The sequence below is a fragment of the Pseudopodoces humilis genome, chromosome 15 (assembly GCF_049639895.1).
Source record: "Pseudopodoces humilis isolate 2021_Gansu_Grassland_sample_001 chromosome 15, ASM4963989v1, whole genome shotgun sequence".
NCBI lineage: Eukaryota > Metazoa > Chordata > Aves > Passeriformes > Paridae > Pseudopodoces > Pseudopodoces humilis.
In genome coordinates this window covers 16596703-16619933 of record NC_142214.1, presented here as the reverse complement: position 1 = coordinate 16619933, position 23231 = coordinate 16596703, and the positions used below count along the sequence as shown (strand labels likewise).

General features: G+C 45.9%; 4 protein-coding genes across 8 annotated transcripts; 1 reads left to right on the top strand and 3 right to left on the bottom strand.

Annotated features, from left to right (window-relative positions):
* Positions 1-246: 246 nt before the first annotated feature.
* CMC4 (C-X9-C motif containing 4) lies at positions 247-8647 on the bottom strand. Of its 4 annotated transcripts, XM_014256484.2 has the most exons (4): positions 8630-8647; positions 8255-8305; positions 3276-3342; positions 247-1591 (listed from the first exon to the last, which is right to left on the bottom strand). In XM_014256484.2, exons 3-4 carry the CDS (start codon positions 3331-3333, stop codon positions 1422-1424), a joined length of 228 nt encoding a protein of 75 aa, XP_014111959.1. In that variant the 5' UTR covers positions 3334-3342; positions 8255-8305; positions 8630-8647; the 3' UTR covers positions 247-1421. The 4 variants fall into 4 exon arrangements, with proteins under 4 accessions (XP_014111959.1, XP_014111958.1, XP_087918649.1 ...); XM_014256483.2 differs by lacking the exon at positions 8630-8647 and having other exon boundaries at positions 8251-8301; XM_088062523.1 differs by lacking the exons at positions 8255-8305; positions 8630-8647 and adding an exon at positions 4537-4582.
* Positions 3293-5134, bottom strand: MTCP1 (mature T cell proliferation 1). Of its 2 annotated transcripts, none has more exons than XM_088062521.1 (4): positions 5008-5134; positions 4742-4912; positions 4537-4588; positions 3293-3342 (listed from the first exon to the last, which is right to left on the bottom strand). In XM_088062521.1, exons 1-3 carry the CDS (start codon positions 5113-5115, stop codon positions 4541-4543), a joined length of 327 nt encoding a protein of 108 aa, XP_087918647.1. In that variant the 5' UTR covers positions 5116-5134; the 3' UTR covers positions 3293-3342; positions 4537-4540. The 2 variants fall into 2 exon arrangements, with proteins under 2 accessions (XP_087918647.1, XP_087918646.1); XM_088062520.1 differs by lacking the exon at positions 3293-3342 and adding an exon at positions 4321-4455.
* A 335-nt stretch (positions 8648-8982) lies between the features above and the next one.
* Positions 8983-14102, top strand: BRCC3 (BRCA1/BRCA2-containing complex subunit 3). The gene is made up of 8 exons (XM_088062519.1): positions 8983-9131; positions 9453-9573; positions 10192-10278; positions 10935-11023; positions 11564-11619; positions 12102-12233; positions 12597-12640; positions 13365-14102. Exons 1-8 carry the CDS (start codon positions 9027-9029, stop codon positions 13514-13516), a joined length of 786 nt encoding a protein of 261 aa, XP_087918645.1. The 5' UTR covers positions 8983-9026; the 3' UTR covers positions 13517-14102.
* Positions 14103-14988: 886 nt separating this feature from the next.
* On the bottom strand, positions 14989-23215 carry GCNA (germ cell nuclear acidic peptidase). The gene is made up of 10 exons (XM_014256389.2): positions 23019-23215; positions 22127-22173; positions 21635-21686; positions 21185-21258; positions 20597-21037; positions 20089-20257; positions 18873-19017; positions 17917-18055; positions 16831-17035; positions 14989-15924 (listed from the first exon to the last, which is right to left on the bottom strand). Exons 1-10 carry the CDS (start codon positions 23213-23215, stop codon positions 15672-15674), a joined length of 1722 nt encoding a protein of 573 aa, XP_014111864.2. The 3' UTR covers positions 14989-15671.
* Positions 23216-23231: the final 16 nt, after the last annotated feature.

Sequence of the window (23231 nt, the reverse complement as noted above, 5' to 3'; positions counted from 1 at the left end):
GGCAATAGGAGGGGAAAACAAGCCTTGGATTATTCTGATCTTCAGCCCCAGTTATAAAAATATCAAGCAGCTTCTATTTAAACATGATCACACGTGGTTCTGGGCTGTGAATGGCAGCCAAGCCACCTGGCTTGCAGCTCAACAAACAACCAGAGATCACAATTTGTTCCAGTCGTTTATTTTGTACCATGGTATTTCAGAGCAGTGAATACAGATGGTTTGCTCTTCTAGGCTTCAATACACACAACTATTGTGCCTAGACCTCAGTGGTTTATAGAAGCTCTATTTCATAAGTAAGTTGTACTTGATCACAGCACAAAAGTCCTTTACGGCTAGATCTAATACAGAGTTAGGGCTAGTGGGTTGGGAGCCTGATATTTGGGTGCCTGGACTCCTGCTACAGGGGACAGCAAGACAGGCAGCTCTGAAGGGTGGTGCAGGAACCTGTCTATGAGCTCTTCCTACAGGTCACAGGAAATTCTGCTGCATGGCCAAGAGCTTCTGGAAAGCCATCTCTCCTGGGGTCCAGACACAGCCAGCTTGGGAGTGAGTCTGGAATGCTGTGTGGAAAATAACTGCCTACAACTGCTTGTTCAGTAAGCAGCACCTAAGTCAGTTCTTGGATCTAGCCCAGGGCTCTGTGATAGGCCTTTGGGTATCAGCAGTTTTAACTAAACTTGGATTCAAAGCATATTGCTTAAAGGTGTTCAATTAGACATAAATTTATAAATTTTGTATCAACAGTCAAATCTTTCAAATGAATATTGCTTTTTTAAAAAAATATCCTATCCCTGTAGCAATCCCTGAAATAATATTCCTGTAACATCTTTATCATGCAAATAGCAGCGTGTAGTCAATTCAAATATAAAATAAACAACTCTGTCCAGTGGAAAAGTGAGGCACTTAGGCAAAGTGACTTGTAGTCACTCATGATCTATGCAAGACTTAGGAACAATCATCAGACCTGATTCCCATTCTTGAGCTTGAACCACTGGACAGGCAAATGTTGTCTGGAACTACTGCATGGTGGCAGCAATACCTTTGTTTTATCAAGATGGGCTTCATGTTTAAACTCACTCTTCTGAGCTCATTTCCTGTACCTCTCACTCCAGAAGCCAGAATAACTGTTCCAATTCTCCATTTTTAGAGCAAGGATGGATTAGAGTAAGGTAAGCATCCTAAAAACATCAAGTTGACATTTCACAGGTGTGATGCAGAGGCAACATAGATTATGTTTTCATACAGAAAATAAAGTTTGTTAACCAGGCCATATGTTGGTACTGTGTAATGCTTTTTGGTGTGCTGAACGGTGTGTTCCAGGAGCAATCTGGCTTTTCTGAAAGTCTAAAGAAGGCTTGAAAAAACACACATGAGCTCTTCAAGTGAGTCCATGCTCCAGCACCTGCTGGAGCTGCATTGTGTTACTGAGGTGGTGGGGAAATCCCTTCTGAAGTCAACTTAACCTTTTCTCTCTCCCTTTCTTCTCTCTCAAACCCTGAACAACAGATGGATCTGCCCTTGGGGTACCGAGCGCAGCATTTCCGCATCTCCTGAAGTGCAGCTTCACACTTGGACTCCAGGTAGTTGTTCGCTGGAAAAGAAGGAGACACCAGGTCTGCAGAGAAGAAAAGGCTTTGTTCCCTGAGGGTGCACACCTAGCTCAGCCCTTCAGCTGCTTACAAGCATTCCATCATTTTCTTGCTCACAAAAAGCTCTCTTTAGTTCCAGCTATCTAAAGCTGTGGCCAAAGGCTCTCAGAGAGGAGCCCTGCAGGAAGAGACTGAGTCTGGTTTGAGTTAAGAACCACCTGCCTGTCTGCCCAAAACACAGGGCATGCAGGGCCACCTGCTCTGCAACCACTACACAGCTGCACTCACACTGACTTTTAAAAGATTAAAGCAACAGCAGCATACTGTGAGACACACAGCACTCATGGAGAGCCCAAAAAAGCGGCAGTGAACACCTTCTGGTTAATGAGCAAAGCACACTGCTGTGATCACTGGGCTATGAATTCCCTGACTGGGTTGGTGAGTGAGCTGCAGTACAAACACAGAGATCACCCTTGAGAAAAAGGTTGTGGTTATTTCTGCAAGCTGGCAGCCCAGGAGGCACAGCAGGCCCTTGGAGAGAACTGATCTCTCTCTGCCATAACCTGCCACTGATGAGTGCTCCAAGGCTCTCCTAACCGTCTGTGCAGCTTTTGTTTCTAAAACTGTAGCTATGTACAGGCACACTGTTATCTGTCAAGGAAGCATTCCTGAAAGTCACACAGATAGGAAAACACAAAAGAGATTTACAGCAGGCATTCAGTCTCACAGAGGAAGCAGCAAGATCTTTTGGAACAATGACTTTTGAGAAGTCAGCATCTTCCAAAGGTTCAGCTCCCACCCTCCATCTCACACACTGGGTACAGTGGCTGTGCATTCCTCAGTTAAAGCTCTGTACTTTAATTTTTACAGGGGAAAACTGCTTTGCTCTGTCAATTCAGCTGCTTCATCTGTGCACATCAGACAACTCTACAGCACAGTACAGGAACAGCAGCACTCCAAAATGACAGCTTGAGAAGCAGTGACAGTGAAGTGTACATGCAGCAAAGAGCTTCTCTGCCAACACTTAACCATTCACAAACCTACACAGGCAAAACACTTGGAATAATTTCCACAAATGTTATAAAAAGAACACTGTCACAGATGGGAACAAAAGAGGGTCAGCCATCCACTTTTAGGTACAGGGAGAGAAGGTAGTCCTTTGTGGCAGAATGCTGCATACCATGAGGACAGTAAAAGGTAGTCTCTAGACAAATGCTGGGGACACGGAGACCATCTCATACCTTGAGGACAGATCACCTAACATGCTCCTGACAGACTTGTGTCTCATCTGCTCTTGAAACACCCCTGTAGCAGTTCTGCAGTCTTCTCATACAATCCACCTCCTCTCTCACTAACCATGCTGTAAAAGAGCTTATTATAATGTCTAGCTCTCCCTGCCCACAGATGAGTCTCAAAAATACATCTGGGATCTCACTGCCACCATGGAGAACACTCCAAGCACATTACTGTTACTAATGCTCTGTTTTATACTAATGATGTCTCAGTATTTACAATTAAGCACAAAGCAATTCTATTAAAATCAGGTGTTATAATTTTGTTCATTTTGCAACCAGGTGATGCTAATGTGCTTCGTTCCTTCTCAAGGTGAAAGGACAACAAGGTTAAGTTAAAAGATTTAAGTTCCACCAAAAATCAAGACACCAAAGACAAAATGATACTTGGTACCTTGCAAGCATTTCTGTATTTCACAGGCTTGTTTCTGGCAGGGATCCTTCCGGGACATGTTCAGGAGCTAAAATGACAGGAAAATGTTACTGCAAATCAAGGATCTTTTCAGGGGGTGGGGGAAAGACAATGTCCTACAGCCACATCTTTCAGGAGTTCCCAATTTCCCCCACTGTCATCATTCAGAAAAACATTTACTGCTGCTTGCAGATGCCTGCCAACATAAACAAGAACTCTCTGTGTCTGGCTAAAATATGATGATGGGAACAATGAATATGGGAAGTTTTCCGTCACAAAGTTTAAAAGCCTTTTTCTTTTGTCTAGTTAAAATGTGTCCTTTTCCACTTGGATGTACAAAGATTCCAGAAAAGACTCAACACAGCTGGTTAAATTTTAAGTTTTCCATCTCTAGACCTTATCCTGAGACACGTATTTATGTGAAATCCACCCCTGTGAGCTTTACACAACCAAGGATTTGGTGGCAAGACATGGAACTGCAGCTGGAGAAGGCATTTAAAAAAACAATCAAAAACTCAGTTGTGTACGTGCCATAAAGCCAATAAGAAGGGCTTCTTTCATTTTGTTTCAGGAGAAAGTCTCTCAGAAATCCTCTCCCTGTGTCCAAAAAACCCCTCAACCAGCTTGGAGAACAGCTCCATCTTGTTCAAATCCATCGGAAAAGCATTTCAGACACTCAAGTTACTTCATTTTTCTGCAGCTGTGGCACTGTAAGAGTGTCAATATAAGATCAAAAGCCAAGCAAAAGCTGGTGGTACCAGTAGTTGAATGGGAGACCTCTAAGGAAAGCACAAGTGTCAATGAAAGTGGTGGTGAGACTGACCTCTCTGAGCCACAGTTCAGCCTCCCCTCAGAGCTGGGAGCTGCTGCCTTTCCAATTTCTGAGAAGTCACCAGCCCACAGCAGTTTCCAGTATCACTAGGACATTATTTGCAGCATCCTGGCCAAATTCCACTTGGGGCAATTACATTCTGCCTACCTAGAACTCCCCCTGATGTTTCACTTGGTCACAATACTCCTCTTCACTGCCTGTCCTAAACTCTTGTGTGATGTTGCTGCGTGTTGTTTAACTGCTTCCACCTCAAAGGTGGCTGCATTTCAGTGGAGAGAGAACCTTTTATTGTACAAAACAGACAATGGCATCTTCCTAGAGCCACTGCTCCTGAAAAACAAAAATTCACATTAAATTAAGACTAGGAGCAAACAGTGCACAGTACAAAGCAGGGGTAATGTCTGCACATACCAGATTAATCCCCAGGCACGAGTTTAAGCAGCAGTTCTTCAACACCACCAAGCTGTAAGTGACAAGGAAAAGTTCAATACGTCTACAGTTACTGTGGTTGAGCTAATGGACTTCAGCAAAATAACAGTCCTTTGCCGTCCCTCAAGGATCTCAAATGACTTCACAAACAGGCATGACTATGGTCTATTGTTGCCACCATCCTTACCATGAGATGGTGCTCTATCTCCCAAACGCGAGAGTTACTATCCCTGTACTGCTCACCCTGGGACAGCTGCCACATGTGAGGCAGCCGGGATGGGGGGAGCTGGCTGGGTCGCAGCGCCTCACCCAGGGGAACCTGAACTCTTTGGATCCGAGCCCTCAGCATACCTTCCTCCTGGGGGAAAGTAACAAACAGAGCAGGCAGTTACTGGCAGAGGCACCTGAAACAGCAATGCTACAACCAGGGGGAAGCTCAAAGCACACACTTGCCTCTTCCGCAGCCACGAGCCAGGTTTTGCGGTGCTCATCGCAGTAAACCCCCACGCGCCGCACCCAGAGCCGCACGGGAGGAGCGCCAGCCTCCCCTCCCTCTGCCATCCCTCGGGCGCCTCCGCAGCTCAGGTGGACGGCATCTGCCCGCGGGCTGCACACGTGGTGTCTTTAGCTCTGAGCACATTCACGGAGAGAGCTCCCGGACCTGGCAGACAGGTGGTGTCTGACTGGTTGGATGAGATGCTACGTGCGGAAATGTCCCTAAAAGTCAGCTCGGGAGGCTGAGGGGGTGCCTAAGACAGCGGAAACGTCAGGCCGAGTCGTACACTGGGACACGCGTGCTGGGTGGCATTGGTAAGGCATTCTGGGGCAAAAGGTGCTATTGGTACAAAGTTAAACCCTGTGAGTATTGGCTTTGCTCATTCCACTAACAGTCCTATTAACAGTCTTTGTGTAAAACGGGAGGGATAAAATGAAGTGGTCTAAATCCCAAAAGCAAAACTCGTGATGAGCAGTGAGGTGAGCTTAACAGGAACGAAGATCACTCTGGAGACAAAGCACGGAACTCGGTGTGCAGGACTCTCATCTTTGGAGCTCGCAGAGCTGTCGGGGTGCGGGGTCCTTTGTCTCATCTCTCAGGGGTGACAGCTCTGTCCATTCACACCCAAACTCCTTGGGAGCAGCACTCAGGACTGCGTCGCTCGGCTTTTGGTTGATCACAGAGAGCCACCAACACGGGCAGAGGAGCTTGGGGCATTGAGGTGGTTCCTGCTACTGTAACTTTTGTTTAACAGCACGTTTATCTGTGTGCCAGTTAGATCAGGCTGAGCCATTAGCAAATGGAGGTCAGGGGAAATGATTCTCTTTGAACCCTAGAAGAGGTAATCAAAATGGTACAGACAGTCTTCATCCTTTATCTAGGTGTAAAGTAGAACAAAGTTAAGCTGTAACACATACAACATCCTCCTGCTATGAAGCAGATGCAATATTCCTTATCCCAGTGAAACACAGTGGTCTTCTGAAAACTTGTAAGGTTATAAGGCATATTTCAAACAGGAGCAAGAAAAACTGGGTACAAAATAAAGGATGAAAAGTCAGGGAGAGAAAAAAATAAATTGTTATACATTGGGGTGCATATATAACAGAAAACACTCTTCCATTATGCCTTCCATATCTTACATCAGTGTTTCTCTACCTTTTTGAGCCAAAGAAGCACTCAGCTTTTTTGAGAACAAAACACCAACCACGGATCAGCCTGAACCGCACCATCACAAAGAAAACTTTGAGTATTCTTTTTATTACTTCTTTTTTTTCACCCATTCTGTTTGTTTCCTTGCTTGATATGTGGGGATGTGTATGTGCCCTACACAAAGCACCACTGTTCTGACAGCCATCCTGTGATGGGGGACAGGCATTCCAAGGAATGCCCCACCAGCTGGATCACTGGCATTTAGAGGAATGTGACAGCAGTCTGACAAGCCTCACAAGGCCTCCAGGAATTAGGGTTAAAGGGACATTTCTGTAATTATTTTCCTTTCTGCTTTAGCCTAAGCCACTTTACAAATTTAAACCCCTGTGTGAGGCTCTGCCCAACAGTGAAATGCAGCAATTGCTACTGATCATTTTCAGTCAGCTGAATGTAATCACCCAAGGTGGAATTCGGCCAGGATACTCTCCTACTCTGCAGTAAACTGCAAAAAGTTCCATCATGATCAGAAATGCCCAAGAACTTGCTTTTATTCCATTCAAAGCTGGAATTTCTACGGGTCATCATCCCCAGAACCAGAAGGCTCAAGACTGGGTCCAGTAATAGAAAAATATGTCTCAGTAAGTGAGCTGTGTTTCCTACTGTGAGTAAACTCTCCTGGAAGATCTCCTATCCAAACAGTGACCTGGTTCAGCCTAGCTGAACTACAGGTAGGAAGACTAAAGCACAACATGCACATTTGTGTTCATGGTGAGTGGAGATGGCAGTGATGACAGATCAGGACAACAGAACAAGGTCTTGTGCAGAGGACACTGTGCAGAATGGGCAGAGGTTAATGTGTCTTTTCACCCTTTGCCCCACAGATTTGCCCCAAGCTTCCCCAAAACTGCAAAGCTGAAAGGCTCAGTGTGGCCTGTGGAGGTGCCCAGGTAGTGCCACATGGAAAATCCTGAGGTCAGGCAAAACCGTCATTGGGTTTGAAGTGGGACAGGAATGGGGCTTGAGGTGGGTCTGTCTGCAGCATCCAAACACACCAAAGAAACTGGAGATTCCACAAGCACACGCTCAGACAGTGCACCTGAAAACATACACAGTGTCTATTTCTGCAGGTTTGATCAGAGAGCAAAATCAAAGCCTGAAGGAAGACATGGGTGGAGGGAGAAGAGAGCTTACTTATATTTTAAACAAGTTTTAAACCTGGGTTCTTACACTGCTTGCTTCATAACCTATCAAAAAATCCACAACAAACAACAAAAACCCCAACAGCTTAAATTTGCAGGATTGCAGCATGATCCTTTGAGACTTTAACATTCCCATCAACATAGCTGTAGAAGGCTGAGCTGTTCAAAGCATTGTTTGGGGGAGATTCAAATCCCAATCCTCACAGACAGGAATAATACTGGCAGATATTCTGTCCATTTTAGCATCAATCTTAGAAGTTTAACGCTGTTCTGGGATCTGGATGGATTTCTAAGCCATAATATATGGACAAATGTCAAAATGGCCAGGAGGAGGAATGCAGCTTGTAATGACGACAATTTATTTGGTCTTAAGTTGGGTACATTAAAATATTTTATGGAAACAGTGACAGAAATTGCTTCAGATGCTGCGTGGACCACCCCAGAGCTGGAGGTCAGTGTGCTGAACGAACTCTACCCCTTTATCACCTTCTGTTCTAAAAAACAACTGGGAGTTCAGCTGCCATTGAGGCACCAAGGAAAAAGCCCTGCTGAGGCTCAGCAGCGTTGTGCTGACACAGCTACAGCCCCCCAGAGCAAGGCTGGCCAGCCTGGCCTTCTACCGGGGCATGAGAGCTGCCTGCACACCTCAGGGCTACAAGACTGCTGAGCCTTCCTGAAAAACCCAGCCCGGCTCTGGAACAACTCAGGGATCTGATGATCTGGTGACTTAAGGGCATTTGGAGACACTCTAAAGCTTCTTCTTGGGGGTTTGGTCTCTACTCTGCCTGGAGCAAGCCCCTCTGACTCCACGCTCCGCTCTGCCCGACCTACTGAGGGGTAGCAGATGCTCACCGACCAGCCGGGCTGTCCAGCAGCGTGGGGAGGGCAGGCCGAGCTTTGGTGGGATCTAAAAAAACAGGAAGACAAAAAGATGGACATAATGCGGGGGGAGCCACGCAGGGGGACGGGGAGGGCGAGGGAAGGGATGCAAGAGCCGGGCCGAGGAGCGGGAGCGCGGGGCAGCGTGGGCAAGCCGGGCAGGAAGGGCCGGAGGGGAGGGGGTGTGGTGCGAGCGTGGCAGCGGACCGGCCATGGCGGAGCGGGCGGGAGGAGGGCGCAGCACATCGCCACAGCCACCGCGTCCCCCCCGGGCCGGGGCCGGGCGGGCGGCCCTGGGCGTGAGGCGGCCGCGGGCGGGCGGGCCCCGAGGGCCGGGCCCGCCATGACCTACCTGCCCCCGCGCCGTGACCGCCGCGCCGCGTGCGCCGCGCAAAGCCGTCCCCCGCCCCCCGGACCCGCCGCCTCCCCGCGCCTGCCCGCAGGCCCCGGAGGCCGGGCTCCGGGCCGAGCCGAGTCGAGTTAAACCGGATCGGGCCGGGCCGTCCCGTTCAGGCCCGGCCCTGTCACCCCCCGCGGGTCCGCCGCGGGCATCGGCCGCCGCGCGGAACCCGGGCGGAACCCCGGCGCTGTCGCTCCCGTGGGCGGCACGGCCCTTCCTCCGCGCCGCACCGCACCGCTCGCCTTGCCGGAGGCAGCGCCGATTGGCTGTGAGGGCCCGCGAGCGCCGCTGCTATTGGTTTATCCGCCGAGGGGGCGGGGCGAAGGGCAGGCGGGCCGGGGAAGGCAAGATGGCGGTGCAGGCGGTGCACCTGGAGGCGGACGCGTTCCTGGTGTGCCTGAACCACGCGCTGAGCACCGAGAAGGAGGAGGTCATGGGGCTCTGCATCGGAGAGGTACCGCCCGCGGAGGGGCGGCTCCGGGGAGGGGCGGGTGGCGGCGCTGCCTATGCGAGTTGTGGCCTGCGCGGCGCCGTGGGGCGGCGGGGCGCGGGCTGTGACCGCCGGCATCGCGTACGGAGCGGCCCCGGCAGCCGCCAGCGCGTAGGTCAGCTCCTGCGAGAGTGGAAGCTCAGAGTCAGGAAGGCTTCCCATCCGCATCCCCCGGCATGCTCCGGTGCGCACCTGTGCCTTGTGATGCTCACAGCAGCCGGCCGTGCCCTGCGGGTTGTTGTTTCTCTAGCTGAGGAATGACCGATTTCCCCTCTGTGTCGTTAGGTTGACACCAGCCGAATCGTCCACATCCATTCTGTGATAATCCTGCGCCGCTCTGACAAGAGGAAAGACCGTGTGGAGATCTCACCAGAGCAGCTTTCAGCTGCTTCCACTGAAGCAGAGATATCCTTCAGCAGAGACAGCAGCAGGCTCGCCAGTGAAGTGCTTCACCTCAGAGCTCTTCTCCTGGGCTGTGATTTGGGCCTGTAGTTGGCTTGAAGCCGTCAGCTGCCCCCTCCTGCAGCTGCTCAGCTGGGAGGGCTGTGCTGGCAGTTCCCTTTCCCCAGAGTCATTGTTAGTTCCAGTGCTTGCAGTGGAGTTGTTTTATCAATTTTTTATCATTGTTTTGCATTTGGTCACAGGTAGAACTGCAGTGTGTTTGTGGAGGGGGGTGGCAGTTCAGCAGGGAGGCTGAGTGGAAGGTGAAAGGTCAGCAAGGCTCCAGGTGCTGCACTGGGGAGCCTCTTCTCTACACACACTCGGGGATGCTGGTTTGGACAGCTGCTGAAATGTTGTTTGTTGCCTCATACAAACAAAATCCAATTTGCTTCTGCAGCAGTGGCTCCTGATGTTGCTGGGGAAGAGGCTTCCATCAGCTCCCTGCACTGTTTCTTATCACTCCTCCAGAGAGATCTGGAGTTCTGTTGACTCATAGGAAACCATTTTAAAACTGCTGTTTTCCCTTGCACATACAGCCCTTCCCTTTGTCTGTTGGTTCCAAAAGCTCCTTGACTCCCACACAGGTTGGCTGAGATGACAGGACGTCCCATGAGGGTGGTGGGCTGGTACCACTCCCACCCCCACATCACTGTGTGGCCATCACACGTTGGTAAGAGCAGCCCTGGGCTGGGCTCTGGGGGAAACTCCCAGCTGCTGATCCCAGGACTCAGTCACTGCAGCTCCAGAGCTGCACATTCCAGCGGTTCTGAGTCTGAAACGTTCCCTGATAGGACCAGATTGTCTGGGTGCCTGCCAGTGTAGCCCCATTCCTGTGTGTGCTCTCCAAAGACTCACACATGACCCAGGAGTCACAGATCAGCTCCTGCTCTTACTGCTGTTCTTCCAGATCAGAAAAACAGACCTTGGGTGTGGGGAATAGCAAAAAAAGCTGTGGGGATCCCAGGCCTGCCATGATGATTTCTGACATCTGTGAGTGTTAATACATAGCTGAAAACTTTCATAAAAGGAGTACATGAGTACCGTTTATGTGTTGGTAAAACACATGGTGGCCTGTGGAGCCAGGCTGTCTATGAGATGATTTCTTGGTTTTGTGAGCTTATCTTCTATTTTTAAGATTTGCTATTTAATTACATTTTAAATGGGATCAAATTTTTTGTTTAAACTTAAGTCACCCAGAGTGAGGATGTAAACATAAAGTTTGTGACATTTGTTACCAAATTCCAGATCACCCTTCAGAAGGTGGCAAATCCTTTCCCAGTCCTGCAGGTGAGCAGGGCAGCTCTCACTCTCATTCTGTCCCTGCAGATGTCCGCACACAGGCCATGTATCAGATGATGGACCAAGGATTTGTAGGGCTGATCTTTTCCTGCTTCATTGAGGACAAGAACACCAAGGTAGGCAACTTAAAAATGGCAACAAACCCTCCAGGGGCTCATGAGAAACATCAGGGCAGAGCTGAAGTCCTTGAGTGCAGCCTGCAGAGAGGGCAGAGCTGCACTGGGAGCACATGGGAAGCACAGCAGGAATGGTTTGGATTGTGATCCCAAGGGCAGGAGAACAAGTGATGTTTGCTCTGTGCTGCCCCACAGCGTGGCTGCCCAGCAGGGCTGCAGCAGCTGCAGAGTGTGCTCTGAAATGGGCCAGGGCTTTTCCCTCAGATGTCCAGCCCAGCACACACAGCTCTGCCCCTCTTCCAGCCTCTCCAGGAGGTGTGGCTGTCATGTGAGATAAGCTGACAGTCAGGTCTAGGCTGTCCAGGCAGCTGCTGTTTAAGAGTTTTTTCATCATTAAAGGATTTATCAATGTATGCTTTAAGCACCTCCAGCAAGCAAATCACAGCAAAACATCTGGAATTCTATTGAAAGCTTCCTAAAGAAATGTGTGGGTTTAGATGTTTTTGCCTTTGGAATCTGACTTTCTGCTGTCTCTTTTAGACAGGGAGAATTCTCTATACCTGTTTCCAGTCTATTCAGGCCCAGAAGAGCTCAGAGTGAGTAGAGCAGAAGAATATTATGTCTGATTGTATTTTGTCTTGTCTCCTTTCTCTGGGCTCTCTCTAATAAAGCAGCTTCTCGGCCTGTTGTGAGGAGTAGATGTACAGATGTCTGCACAGGGTCTCCTGCTCATGCAGGCTGCTGGAAGAGAATCTAAAGATTAGGAGTGATTCATTTAGCCTAGAAAATTTATTCTCTTAAGATTTGCTGAGGTCAGAGTGGGGATTTGTGCTGCAGTTCATTGTGTAGTAGCACCACCTTTTTGCTTCCAGCTCTAGAGGTCAAGCCATCAGGTTTGTACCTTACAATTAAAATTCAGGACAAGTGTGTGGATATGAAATGCTTCCCTTTGCCTGTCAGCTCAGGCATGTGTTCCCAAAAGTGGATGTGCAGCACTGTAGGCCTTGGGCAGACTGTTGTAAGGTTGTAGAAGTAATTTTTTGTTTGCTGCTTTTAATTATATCTCATACCCTTCTAGATATGAAAGGATTGAAATTCCCATTCATGTTGTGCCCCATGAAACCATTGGGAAAGTGTGTCTGGAATCAGCTGTGGAGCTGCCCAAGATCCTTTGCCAAGAAGAGCAGGATGCCTACAGGAGAATTCACAGGTAACAGCCCTGAGGGCTCTGCCCTTCTCCAAGGCTGTCTTTGCTGACATGTTCTACTGTTGCTATATTTAGACTACCAAAGCCTTAGCAAAGCTGTAGGAATTGAGAAGGATTAGCAGCTCCTCTGCCTCTGTAGAACTTACTGAAGTTTGTAGAACTGAACCTGGGGTTAGGAACAGAATTCTGGGGTTTTGCGATCATGGGTTGTTACTCTTATGAATGTTCAGGGCTTCAGCAGGTGAAGAGGTTTAGGCATACCTGTGGTCTGGTCAGTGGTTCGTGGGCAGGTGGTTTTACAGCCTGAGTTTAATACACAGTTCCTGGCTGTCTTGTCTCTAACCTGCTTTCTTCTCCTTCCCTTAGCCTCACCCATCTTGACTCTGTAACCAAAATCCATAATGGCTCAGGTAAGGATTCCTTTCTTGCACTTGACAGTCCAGGGTGGTGCTCCCAGAATCAAAATGGTGGTATCTTGTTACACAGGAACAGAATTATAACTAGGAACTTAAAATAAAAACTACGAAGGCTGTAAAACACCCTAATCTTGGGGTTCATTAATGTTTTATCCTTCAGGCTTTGTAGAATTGGTTGAAATTGCCAAAGACTTTGGGGTTGTTTGGGGTTTTGGGCCTTGGTTTGTTTAGTTGCGTTTTTTTTTCTGTTGGAACAGGAAAGGGGATTTGTGATTTGTTGAGTATTGTAGTGCCTGGCTGACCTGTATGCACACTTCCACTTCCTGGCACTTTGTAGGTATTACATGGGTGTGACATCTTTCCTTTTGCCACTGTGAACCTCATCCCACTTCTATTCCAAGTTCTTTACCCCACTGTCCATTCTCACACATTCAGCAAGTGAGGTATTCTGTGATGCTTCAAAATCTAGAAATGAATTAGCATCAGTGATTAGCAGCTGTGTGCAGATTTTCATGGCAGGTCTGTCATCCCTGCTTGGGTCACACTGAAATGATGTTTCCCTGTTACAAGCTGCTGGTTCTGACCTTCTGTGCAGATCTGTGGTTGCCATGGCCAGGATGCTGGAGGTCTTCTTGACTGTCTGTTGGCTTTGGGGGTGTTGTAGCACACTGAGTCTTTTGTGTGTTGCCCTGGCATGATGTGTTGTTGCTCTTTGCAGTGTTCACAAAGAACCTTTGCAGCCAAATGTCTGCCATCAGTGGGCCCCTGCTGCAGTGGCTCGAGGACAGACTGGAGCAGAACAAACAGCGTGTGCAGGAGCTGCAGCAGGAGAAAGAACAGCTGCTGGAGGAACTTGCTGCTTTAGAGTGAGGAGGAAATGCAGACCCTTCAGGAAAGTGACATGAAAAAATCTTTAAGAACTACTCCAGGCTGAAGGGTGGCCCTACATTGCCTCAGTGAAGGTGCTGGCTGTACCTTGCAGCAAAGAGCGCAGCTCTAGGATCAGGACTTTAACTGCCCCAGCTTGGTGCAGAGGAGTGCTGTGTCTGCCATTGCTGCACTTCTGGCTCAGTGGTGGGGCTGGGCAGCACCTCAAGACTCCTATTTTGGAGAGCACACACCTAGGGAACCTCTTGTTTCTCCCTCTGCATTTTGACAGCAGTCCTACTGCTTTACATGTATTCCAGGAGCCTGGAACAGGAGGGTTGGAGGGGAAAAGTGTGTCCCTGCTGTCATATCCGATGCTGCCATCTTCTGCTTTTTCTTAGTAGCTTCAGTTGACCATGATGTTATATCTAGTAATGTTCAGGATCACTGCTCATTCACCCAGGCAGGTAGAAGGTGGGAGGGAAGCTTGGGAACAGACCTGGAAGATCTTTGACATCTGTGTTCAGCATATGTCAAACCAAATAAAGACCTCCAAAGCTAGAGCTGTTGGGAGTAGATATGAAATGAATGCTACAAACTGCCAGTGCCTGCACTTTTTGGTTGGTGTGTATTCTCTTACTCCATGTAATGCTGGTGTGTGCCCAGCATTTTTCTCTAGAAAATGAACTGTTTCTGCTGGCTCAGTTAGAGGACTGTGGTTCCTTCCCAGAGGGAAGAAGGTTAAGATTCTGGGCAGAGAATACGTAGATATACGAGTCTGACATTCTTCCATGCTGAACCTAACTGCAGAAATTTCTCAAGAATGGAACAAAATAGCTGTTTTGAAATAATCTCTTTAAATGTTCTTGCTGTTGCGTTTCACAGTATCCTCCATCATATACATCCTCATCTGTGTTCTGTCTTGTGAATGTGTCTCATGTGAGCAAAGGATGGGACAATTACAGTGACAGAGCTGAGGAAGAGGCACTCTGCCAGTGACAGCCAGTATTGATTAGCAGCTGTGGAAGCCCCATAACCCCATTGCTTTGTCAGACTTGACTTTTCAATCTTTCTACATTTCTACTGGCAAATCCCCTAAGAGTAGAACTTCCTTGAAGTAGATTGCTCACTACTGTTTTCTTCTTAGAAGTGCTGTGAATAGTAATGAATCAGTTTTTGAAGTGGTTTTGTGCTGTTGTTTTTCCTATTGGTTTCTAATTCCAATGCTCTTTAACTTCATCGTTGCTGGGGAAGAGGGTGGTGCCTCAGTGCCCCCAGGCTTGATGAGGGTTCCTGGGAGATGATCCAGCAGCCCTGGGCCTCCTGGAATGGGGATCCTTGGAGTAATCCCAGTGACCAGAGGATGTTAATGACTGTGCTGATCCACATCCAGGAAGCTGGGCTGGTACCAGGGTTCTGTATTCCTACACAGCCGTGAGTAAATTGAAACAATGCAGCCTGGTTCATTGCAGGAGTTCATATCAAACTGGCATTTATTGATTATCAAAATTTTTAAGAACCTGAGCAATTTGCTTACAGAAGACAAACACTACAAAACACATTCAGTTGCATTTTACATGAAAGACTTAAGTCATGACAAGACCTCATCATTCTATGGGGAAAGTGTTTGAATCTGCTTTCCCCAGCCTGATCTGCATCTATTTTAATTTCTGTGAAATGTCAGTGACAGAGGTTCATGACTACATTCAAATGTATCAAAGAGCTTTACTGTTACTGAGGTCTAAAGGGCTTTGGAGAAACTCGCAGATTCTGTTAATAGATTTAAAGCACCATCTGTCTACCACTTAATTTTAACAGAAACAGCCAAGGCTATCTCAGGAAACTCTACCTGGGAGAAATCTGAACCCATATTGAAGCCCAGCTCAGGTATGCCCCCTTTCCTGCCTTGGAGTCATTCAGAGTCAGAGGACTTGGGCTGGACTGGACTTCTCTTGCCTCTGGCAATCCCAGCCAGATGCACGCACAGCAGTTCTTCAGCACACACACACAGAGTCTACAGTGTATCAGCTGCCCAGATGAAACAGTAAATCCCTTACTGGAGTCACTGAAGACATGCTATGTGTAAGTGCTGCTCAGAACTTTTACTACTCTCTATACAAAATTTAAGTGGCAGCACAAAAGGAGATGTATGGAGATGTTAAAAGGAATCCTCCAGCTTGGTTTTCAAAGCAAAATCAGCACTGAGTTTCCTCATCACCTCTGCATGACTCAGCCCATGCTGCTCTCTCTTAGCAAGTCCATAGTTGTCCTTCACATACTTAGCAAAGGGTGTGAGCTGTGTCCTGGCAGGGGTGCCCCCCTTGCCCGGGGGCTGCCTGAGGGTCAGCTGCCCCCCGCAGAAGGCGCACACGAACCGCGCCGTGTCCAGGGACCGCGAGTGCCGCCCGATCCTGAAAGGCAAAAACGAGGACTTTGATTCCACAGGACTCAAAGGGAAAGGGCCCCTTTCTCTGCTGCTCAGGTCAGATTTCTAAGGCAGTGTTTTAGAATAGGGAACAGTACATCACAAAGTGGTACAATCTGTGTTACACTTTTCTACCCTGGAACTTCTTCTACTGCTTCTTCAGGCTTGGTTCCTTCCTCTGCCTCTTCTACTCTCAGCCTATGACTATAAAGTGCTACAACATTTCCAAATACCTCCACAACCCATATATCAACTATCAACTGCCTCGTGGAGTTTCTCCTCAAAGACATCACTAAAAAAAAAAAAAATCTTCTCAATGCTCTGTTACATCTAAGCAACTACTGCATTGCATAATCCTAATAAATACTTCAGGGTATGTGAGGTGTTTCCTTCCCAGTACTTCTGGGAGTCACACCAGATCCTGATGTAAAAAAAAGCCTTAAATGGTGTCATTATTATAGGCTGTGTCCTAGCGTCAATCCTTCCCGTCACAGTGCTGCTCACATCTGTGAAGCTGCTGTTATAATTTAAAGTCATCAGGACTTTAAACTGGAAGCTTCCTCTGGTAGTTTTATCTAGTATCTAATCACTGCCAAATATTCTGTGCCCAGTTTTTATGGGGATTTGTTGCTTCAAAGCTTAGGTACGTATCTCTTACTGCTTCCTAAAGACTTTCTCTCATCACCAATGGTCCTCAGATGACATTTCTGCCAGTCCTGACCTCTGAACTAGAATTTAAACTACCTGGAAACAAATGTGGAATCACATACTGAGGGTTCTCTGATATCAGAATGTCCAAATTGCTTTACAATTTCAGAGAACCCTGATTTCTAGACACAGGAGACTGACAAGCTATAAAGTTAATACACAGCAAGATGAAAACACTACTCACGTAGCTTTGCACCGTACACACTCATAGGTGAATTTGTAATTAATCTCATAGCTGTGGCATCGTGTCACCACTGGCAGTTCTGGATGAATTACAGCTGATTTATTGGCATAGAACCTCCAGAACCGCCCGTGTCCGTCCCGAACGCCGTTGATGAGCCAGGTGGCTGCGTGGCAAACCTCGTGGATCAGCGTATCCCGAAGGCGATCTTGAGGTAAAGCAAATAAAGATCAGTCAGGTGTGGGAAAAACAAACTCACCTTTGGTCACTGCTTTAGGCCTCTGACACTCATTCTGTATTAAAATGCAAGTATTATTTTGAAGGTTAGAACTACTAATGTCTTGACGAGATAAAATGCTCCAAAACAACGTCTCACTTAGTGCATTTCCAGTTTTGTGACCAGCCCCAATTCTGCATTCTAGTTACTCCCACACACACCTAATATATTTGGGTCTTTTTGTTTGGTTGGTAAAGCTGCTCCATCCCTGGAAGTATTTAAGGCCATGTTGGGCAGAACTTGCAGAAATCTGTTCTAATGGAAGGTGTCCCGGCCCATGGCAGGGAGTTGGTACAAGATGGTTTTTAAGATCCCTTTCAATCCAAACCATTTTATGATTCATCTTCCCATATTGAGAGGGGATGAGGGAGAAATAAATAACAGTCAAGTACCACATAATAGAACTTAATTTGGCACTGACCTGTCTTTATTCCAGCTTTAAATACTATCAACAAGGTGTGTTGCTGTGATGGATGAAGTCAGATTTTAGACTGCCATTGTAACACAGAATTAGAGTAACACCATGCCTGTAGGTCTTCAAATCATTAAGAAATATAAACAATACTGCAGTTAGTGCGACTACATCTATGTTCTCATATTTTGTATATTTGCCTAGCCTCTTAGAAGAGCTGTGGAATAAATCCATACAGGTATTTATTTACTTATACAAGATAATATAAAATTAGATAATATTATTTAACTACATTTCAAAGCGGGCTCCAGTTCCAGATCTCTTAAGCATCACATTTATGTTTTCATCTCTAAAACTTGCTTCCTCAAAGAAGAATCAACACACCCTTTCTTTGACCTACCTGCAGAGTCACAGACTTTCTCAGAGAGTTCAATGCGAGCATAACGCTTCCCTTCAGGGCCTTCCCTCTGCCCCGTTACACAATACCCTGCTGTTTTTCTCATTTTCTTATTCCAGATTATTACCATATCTTCTGGTAACTGAAAAACAAAACAGTGCATGTAATCTGCCCTCTCCTACCTCTTAACAGATCTTAGTAGATACCAACTCCCCTCCATGGCTTCTTACTCCCACCATCAGTTTTCCTGTAACCAGGGGGTTTACAGGTGAAACAGGGGGTTTCACAAGGCAGGGTGTGACACAAGTCCTTAGTTCCTCTATTCTACCTCCAAATACCTCCAGGTACAGGGCTGAAGCACTGGGCAGTAAAATATTCTGCTTCAGCAATAGTGAGTCTGTTCAGCTCAGTTTTATGTGAAATCATGACCTGAGGCTGTCAGCTCAACCCTATTTTCTCATCTGCATACAAACCACTTTCCTTCCTGGGGGAAATCCCACTGGAATTATTGAGGGCAGCACCCTTCCTTTCAAGGATATTTCTCACCAGAGGAGGGTCCCCAATATCCCAGATGATGATCCCAGGTGAAGACAGCACTGAAATTGAACCTTAAATTTGAAACACAACTTGTAGCTTTATGTTCGCCCTAAACTGTTATTTGAAGGATCACCTTTTTAACCTGTTCCAGAAAGGCAGACATGAACATCTCATAGGAAGGAACAAAGATTATGTGCAGCATTTCCATTACAGCTGGGAAAGCAAAGCCAAGCTGAAAACTGCTGCACCACAGTGGCGACAAACCCCTTCTGAAGAAATTGCTTGGACTAATTCAAACATAGCCCATTGCTATAAAGCTTAACTTCTACAATCTGAAGAGGATGAAAAGCAATCACATCAAAACGTGAGGAGCCACATATAAACCAGTATTTTGGAATGGTAGTTCTTGTTTTGAAACCAACCTTTTGCTCAAAGATGGTACTATTAAACAGCCTGTAGAGCTTCTGGGCCAGCTCCTCTTTATTTTTCTTGAAATACTTCACATAGTGGGAAGCTGGATTTGAAAGATCTTGCAAAAAACAACCAGGCACTGAGCATACCCTGAGTCTGCAAGAAAAGCCATTAAGCAGTTTGCTGAAATACAGAGATATGAAAAAATACAGGGAAAAATGGCCACTTGAAAGCCAATAAAGATCTCAGGGATGCTTCAAGTGGCATAAACCTCTCCTGATTCTTTGCACCAGTTTGCCCTCATGAGGCCCTTGACTGTCCTCTTACCCCTCTGAGGGCATGAAGGGGCAGAGCTGTTGCAGAAGTCCCACAATTACTTCATTAATTCACAAAATTAGATTATGAGGACTCCTAAGTAGAAAAAGAGACTCAGACTTTGTGACACAATGACCCACAACTATACCAAAATTTAATCAATATATCAACAGCCCTAATATGATCATCACAATAAAGGTGTATTTTCAGAAACAGACAAAGATGGTCCAGGAATGCTCAGGAATTATTTCAGGGGAAGCAGATACCCCACCAGGATTACTAACTCCAGTGCTACAGCAATCTGACAAAGGTAAATGATACCTTTAAAGGTGTCATTTAAAGGTTTAGTATTGTATACACCATTATAAAACGATTAAAGGAAACAGCACATGGCTAGAAGGCATAATAAGGGCAGCCATTAGAAATGAAAAATGCATTATTTTGAAAAGCCTAAACTGTATCCACATATAGAAAAAGAAAAATTATTTCTCCAAGTTATAAGGATATAGATTTTTAAAAAAGCAATACACTCTTGTTTAAAAGGCATTAATTACTAATAGAATCAGTTTTGGTATCTTTTCAGAGGTAAGCAGCTGGATATATAAAATCTGTAGAGCCAGTCTTGTATATGCTGTACAAGACAAGGATTAGCAAGAGAGAAAACATTTACAAAGAAGATTTGACATTTGTCAGATTTGTCATCAATTCCCCTAGGCAGAGATCAGTTTATATTCTCCCTGTCATACTGGAGACTGAAAATTCTGGTTTTCAGCTGCCCAACCATTAACAAATGCGGAATGAGTAGAAGTTTCTAGGCAGCAGAGGAAGCACATCATCCTATGCAAAATGCTTAACATCTCTTTGTCCATCTGTAATTGTTGTAGAACACAGGAACACTGGAGAAACACTCACCTTTTCTCTGTCTTTGCTGACTGTGAGCAACTGACCAATTCTTTCCCAGGAATTCTTGCAGGAGTCGTTACCATGGAAGGTGTTCCTTGAAGTGAAACAGATTTTGGCTTTGGCTTGACTCCCTCCCCTTTCACAGGCTGTGCATCTTTGCAGGGTGGCTTGATGTTTTCTAGTTCAACAGGAAGAGTCATAGGATTACACAGCATACATTAAAAAAAGACATCACAGAACCATTAGAAACCACCAGAAGAATCCATCAGATTTGGTTTAAGAGTAATTTTAAAAACAAAAATACCTACAATAAAATCAATAAAACCGAAAAAAACAAGCAATAGTGAAAAACTTACATCTTGATAGCACAAGATGACTTTTCTGAATGCTCAGAGGAATAATTTTTGATTGCACCAAAATCCTTTGCAAGGTGTTGGACTGCACCTCAAGAGGTTGATGCCACACAAATGGAAAGAACCAGGCAATTACCACTGCAAGTTAGCTCAGGCCTGCTCACCTGTTGTGCTTGGCTGAAAGACAGTTTTACTTGTGCTTAAGACTGGTTTTCGGGGCAGACTTCGCTTTGTTATCCGTTCCATTAAAGATCCAAAACTGTCATCTGAGCTATCTGACTCCACCCCTGTATTGTGTCCTAGTGCCACAGCTGGCAATTTATTTTCTGTATTTTCACAGCTTCTTTCTTTCCTTCTAACAAGTAAATCTGGACTGCCTTTGAAAACTGACTCTTTCTGCTTTTGTGGAGGTGAAAGATTTATGTGCTGCTGACTCTCTTTTAAGTCTTTCACTCTCTCTTTTTGGTGGTTATGCCATGGACTTTCTACAAAGACAGAATCTTCAGTGTCACTTGATGTGTCTGGATACTGCAATTCTTGGCAGCAAGTGTTTCTCTTTCCAGGAGTTGTTGTCAGTTTTTTTGGGGTCTGAAGATCTTTCCGTGCTGCAATTCAAAAGAAAGAGCTTTAAGTTTTGGGAGTTGCATTTAGGAGATCTGCCTTTGTTTTAACACAGAAGAAATCCCTTGAAAGATAGGAAAACACAAAGAACAGTAATCATTTTGTTTATTTTATTATGGATGATTGCTTACCACTCTTGGTTGTGCTCTTTTTCACTTTCAAATCCAAGAAGAAATCATCCGAGTCATCAATGAAGTCTTTCAAACTGAAAAAAAATAAAGGCAAATTGTGTGGAATAAAGGTGGGAGTAAGCAGAAAAACAGAGCAGTATTCAGTTTCTTACTGAAACAGCAATCCAAAAAAAGCCACCCAATATAACATTATCAGCTGCTCGTAGCAAATGTCACCAACTGCATCCATGAAATCCATGAATAGGAATTGCAAGAGCACGGGCATCTCCAAATACCCATTTTACACTTGCTCTGAACATAACTGAAGATGTAACAGTTCTGTCTGCACTTTCTCCTAGACTGGCCTATGAATCAATGCACCTTTAGATTGTTTTCCTGTATTCTGATTAGTAAATATGATACAGAAAACTAAAATATGAACACAGAAAATTCATTAATGACAGCACCCACCTTGTATCTGCCTTTTTAGAAACAGATTTGGGAGTTTTCAGTCTAGCTAAAACTGAAATAAAAGAAGATTAATTAAGAATGAGGTTCCATGTCTCTTGTTAAGCATTTTTTAAAGTTTGCAACTAGTAAAAACTTAGTCTAAAATATTTTCAAAAAACAAACAAAATTATATTCACATATAATTTCAACTCTCACTTCCTCAAAGCTTGGCAGCAGCTTTTTAGTCTCTAGAGACTAAGAAGGAAGCAAGTGACAGGGAACAGACAAAAGTGAGGCAATAATAAAAATATAATTCAAGGCAAAAAAGAATCAAACTTGAGGCAATTCAAGAACACTCCCTGTGGCACAGACACCAAGACTGCACTGCAAGGAGAGAATTACTTTGCAGCAAGAGCAATGAAAGTAACATGTAAAAATGCTTCACTATAATTAAGACAGAAACGCGTCCTTTTCGTACTCCTTCGTAACAAAAACTAACATGCCATTACTTACACATTTCAAATTCATCATCACTGCTGGAAGAGAAGTACAGGGTACTGCTGCAAAAATGAAATGCAGAATTTTAGGTCACAGCAGGATCTGCATCTCCACTGGTCTGAAACACCCATGAACGCTGAGAACCAAATATACATTGGGAAAAACACAAAGTCCCAAATAGGCTGAACTATTTTAACTCTTTATAGAAAGCTCGTTTGTCTTACACATGGTCTGTGATCTGTCAGAGAAGTGTGTTATAATAAGCCTGAAACCTCAACCCATGCACTGATGAGTAAGAAGCTGCTTTTGCATAAAGTGTACTTTAATAGAGCTGCCATGAATATTTAGCACAACGCAGCAGCTGTCATAAAGCTATTTCAAGAGGCAGAGTGGAGGCATTTACCACCCGGAGTGCTATGCCCATGCAAATGTAGAGGCAGCCCACAATACCCTTACCAAACTGGTTATTTTATTTTATGAGAACATGAATCAAACATTAACAACTTAAAAAATACGTTATGCAGCTGCTTAAAAAAACAGGAAGACGGCTTTTTTTTTTTTAAATGGGCATCATTTAAACCTTAGAAGAACTGCAATTCTGAAACATGTGTTTTGGTAATACCTACCAATCACCACAAAACAAACGAGGCCGTTATTTAGAATTATATAAAGCAATGTATATAATACGTATTTCATGCAACACAGTATGTCGTATTTATATATACACGCACGCATTATATGTATATGTATGTACTATTAGTGTATATATGTACATATGTGTGTGTATATGCACATATAGATCTAAATTAAATAGTAAATAGCTATACATTTGAAAACTCTCTATATTAATAATTTAATACGTCAGGACACACGGGCTGGGCCGCTGTTCCCTCCGGAACCCCCTCACCTGCCACCCCGCCAGTCCTGGCTCCCCGCGGCGCCGCTCCCGGGGCTCCTCCCGCCCGAGGCCGGTGCTCCGCTCGCTGCCCGCCGTGGCCCAGCCCCGTTTCCCTCCCGGTCCCGCCATTGCCGGTGGCGGAGCCCCGGGGCCGGGTCGGGGCCGGGCCCGAGCGCGGGGCCCGCTCGCGCCGCCGCTCCCGCCATGGCGCTCAAACGGCCC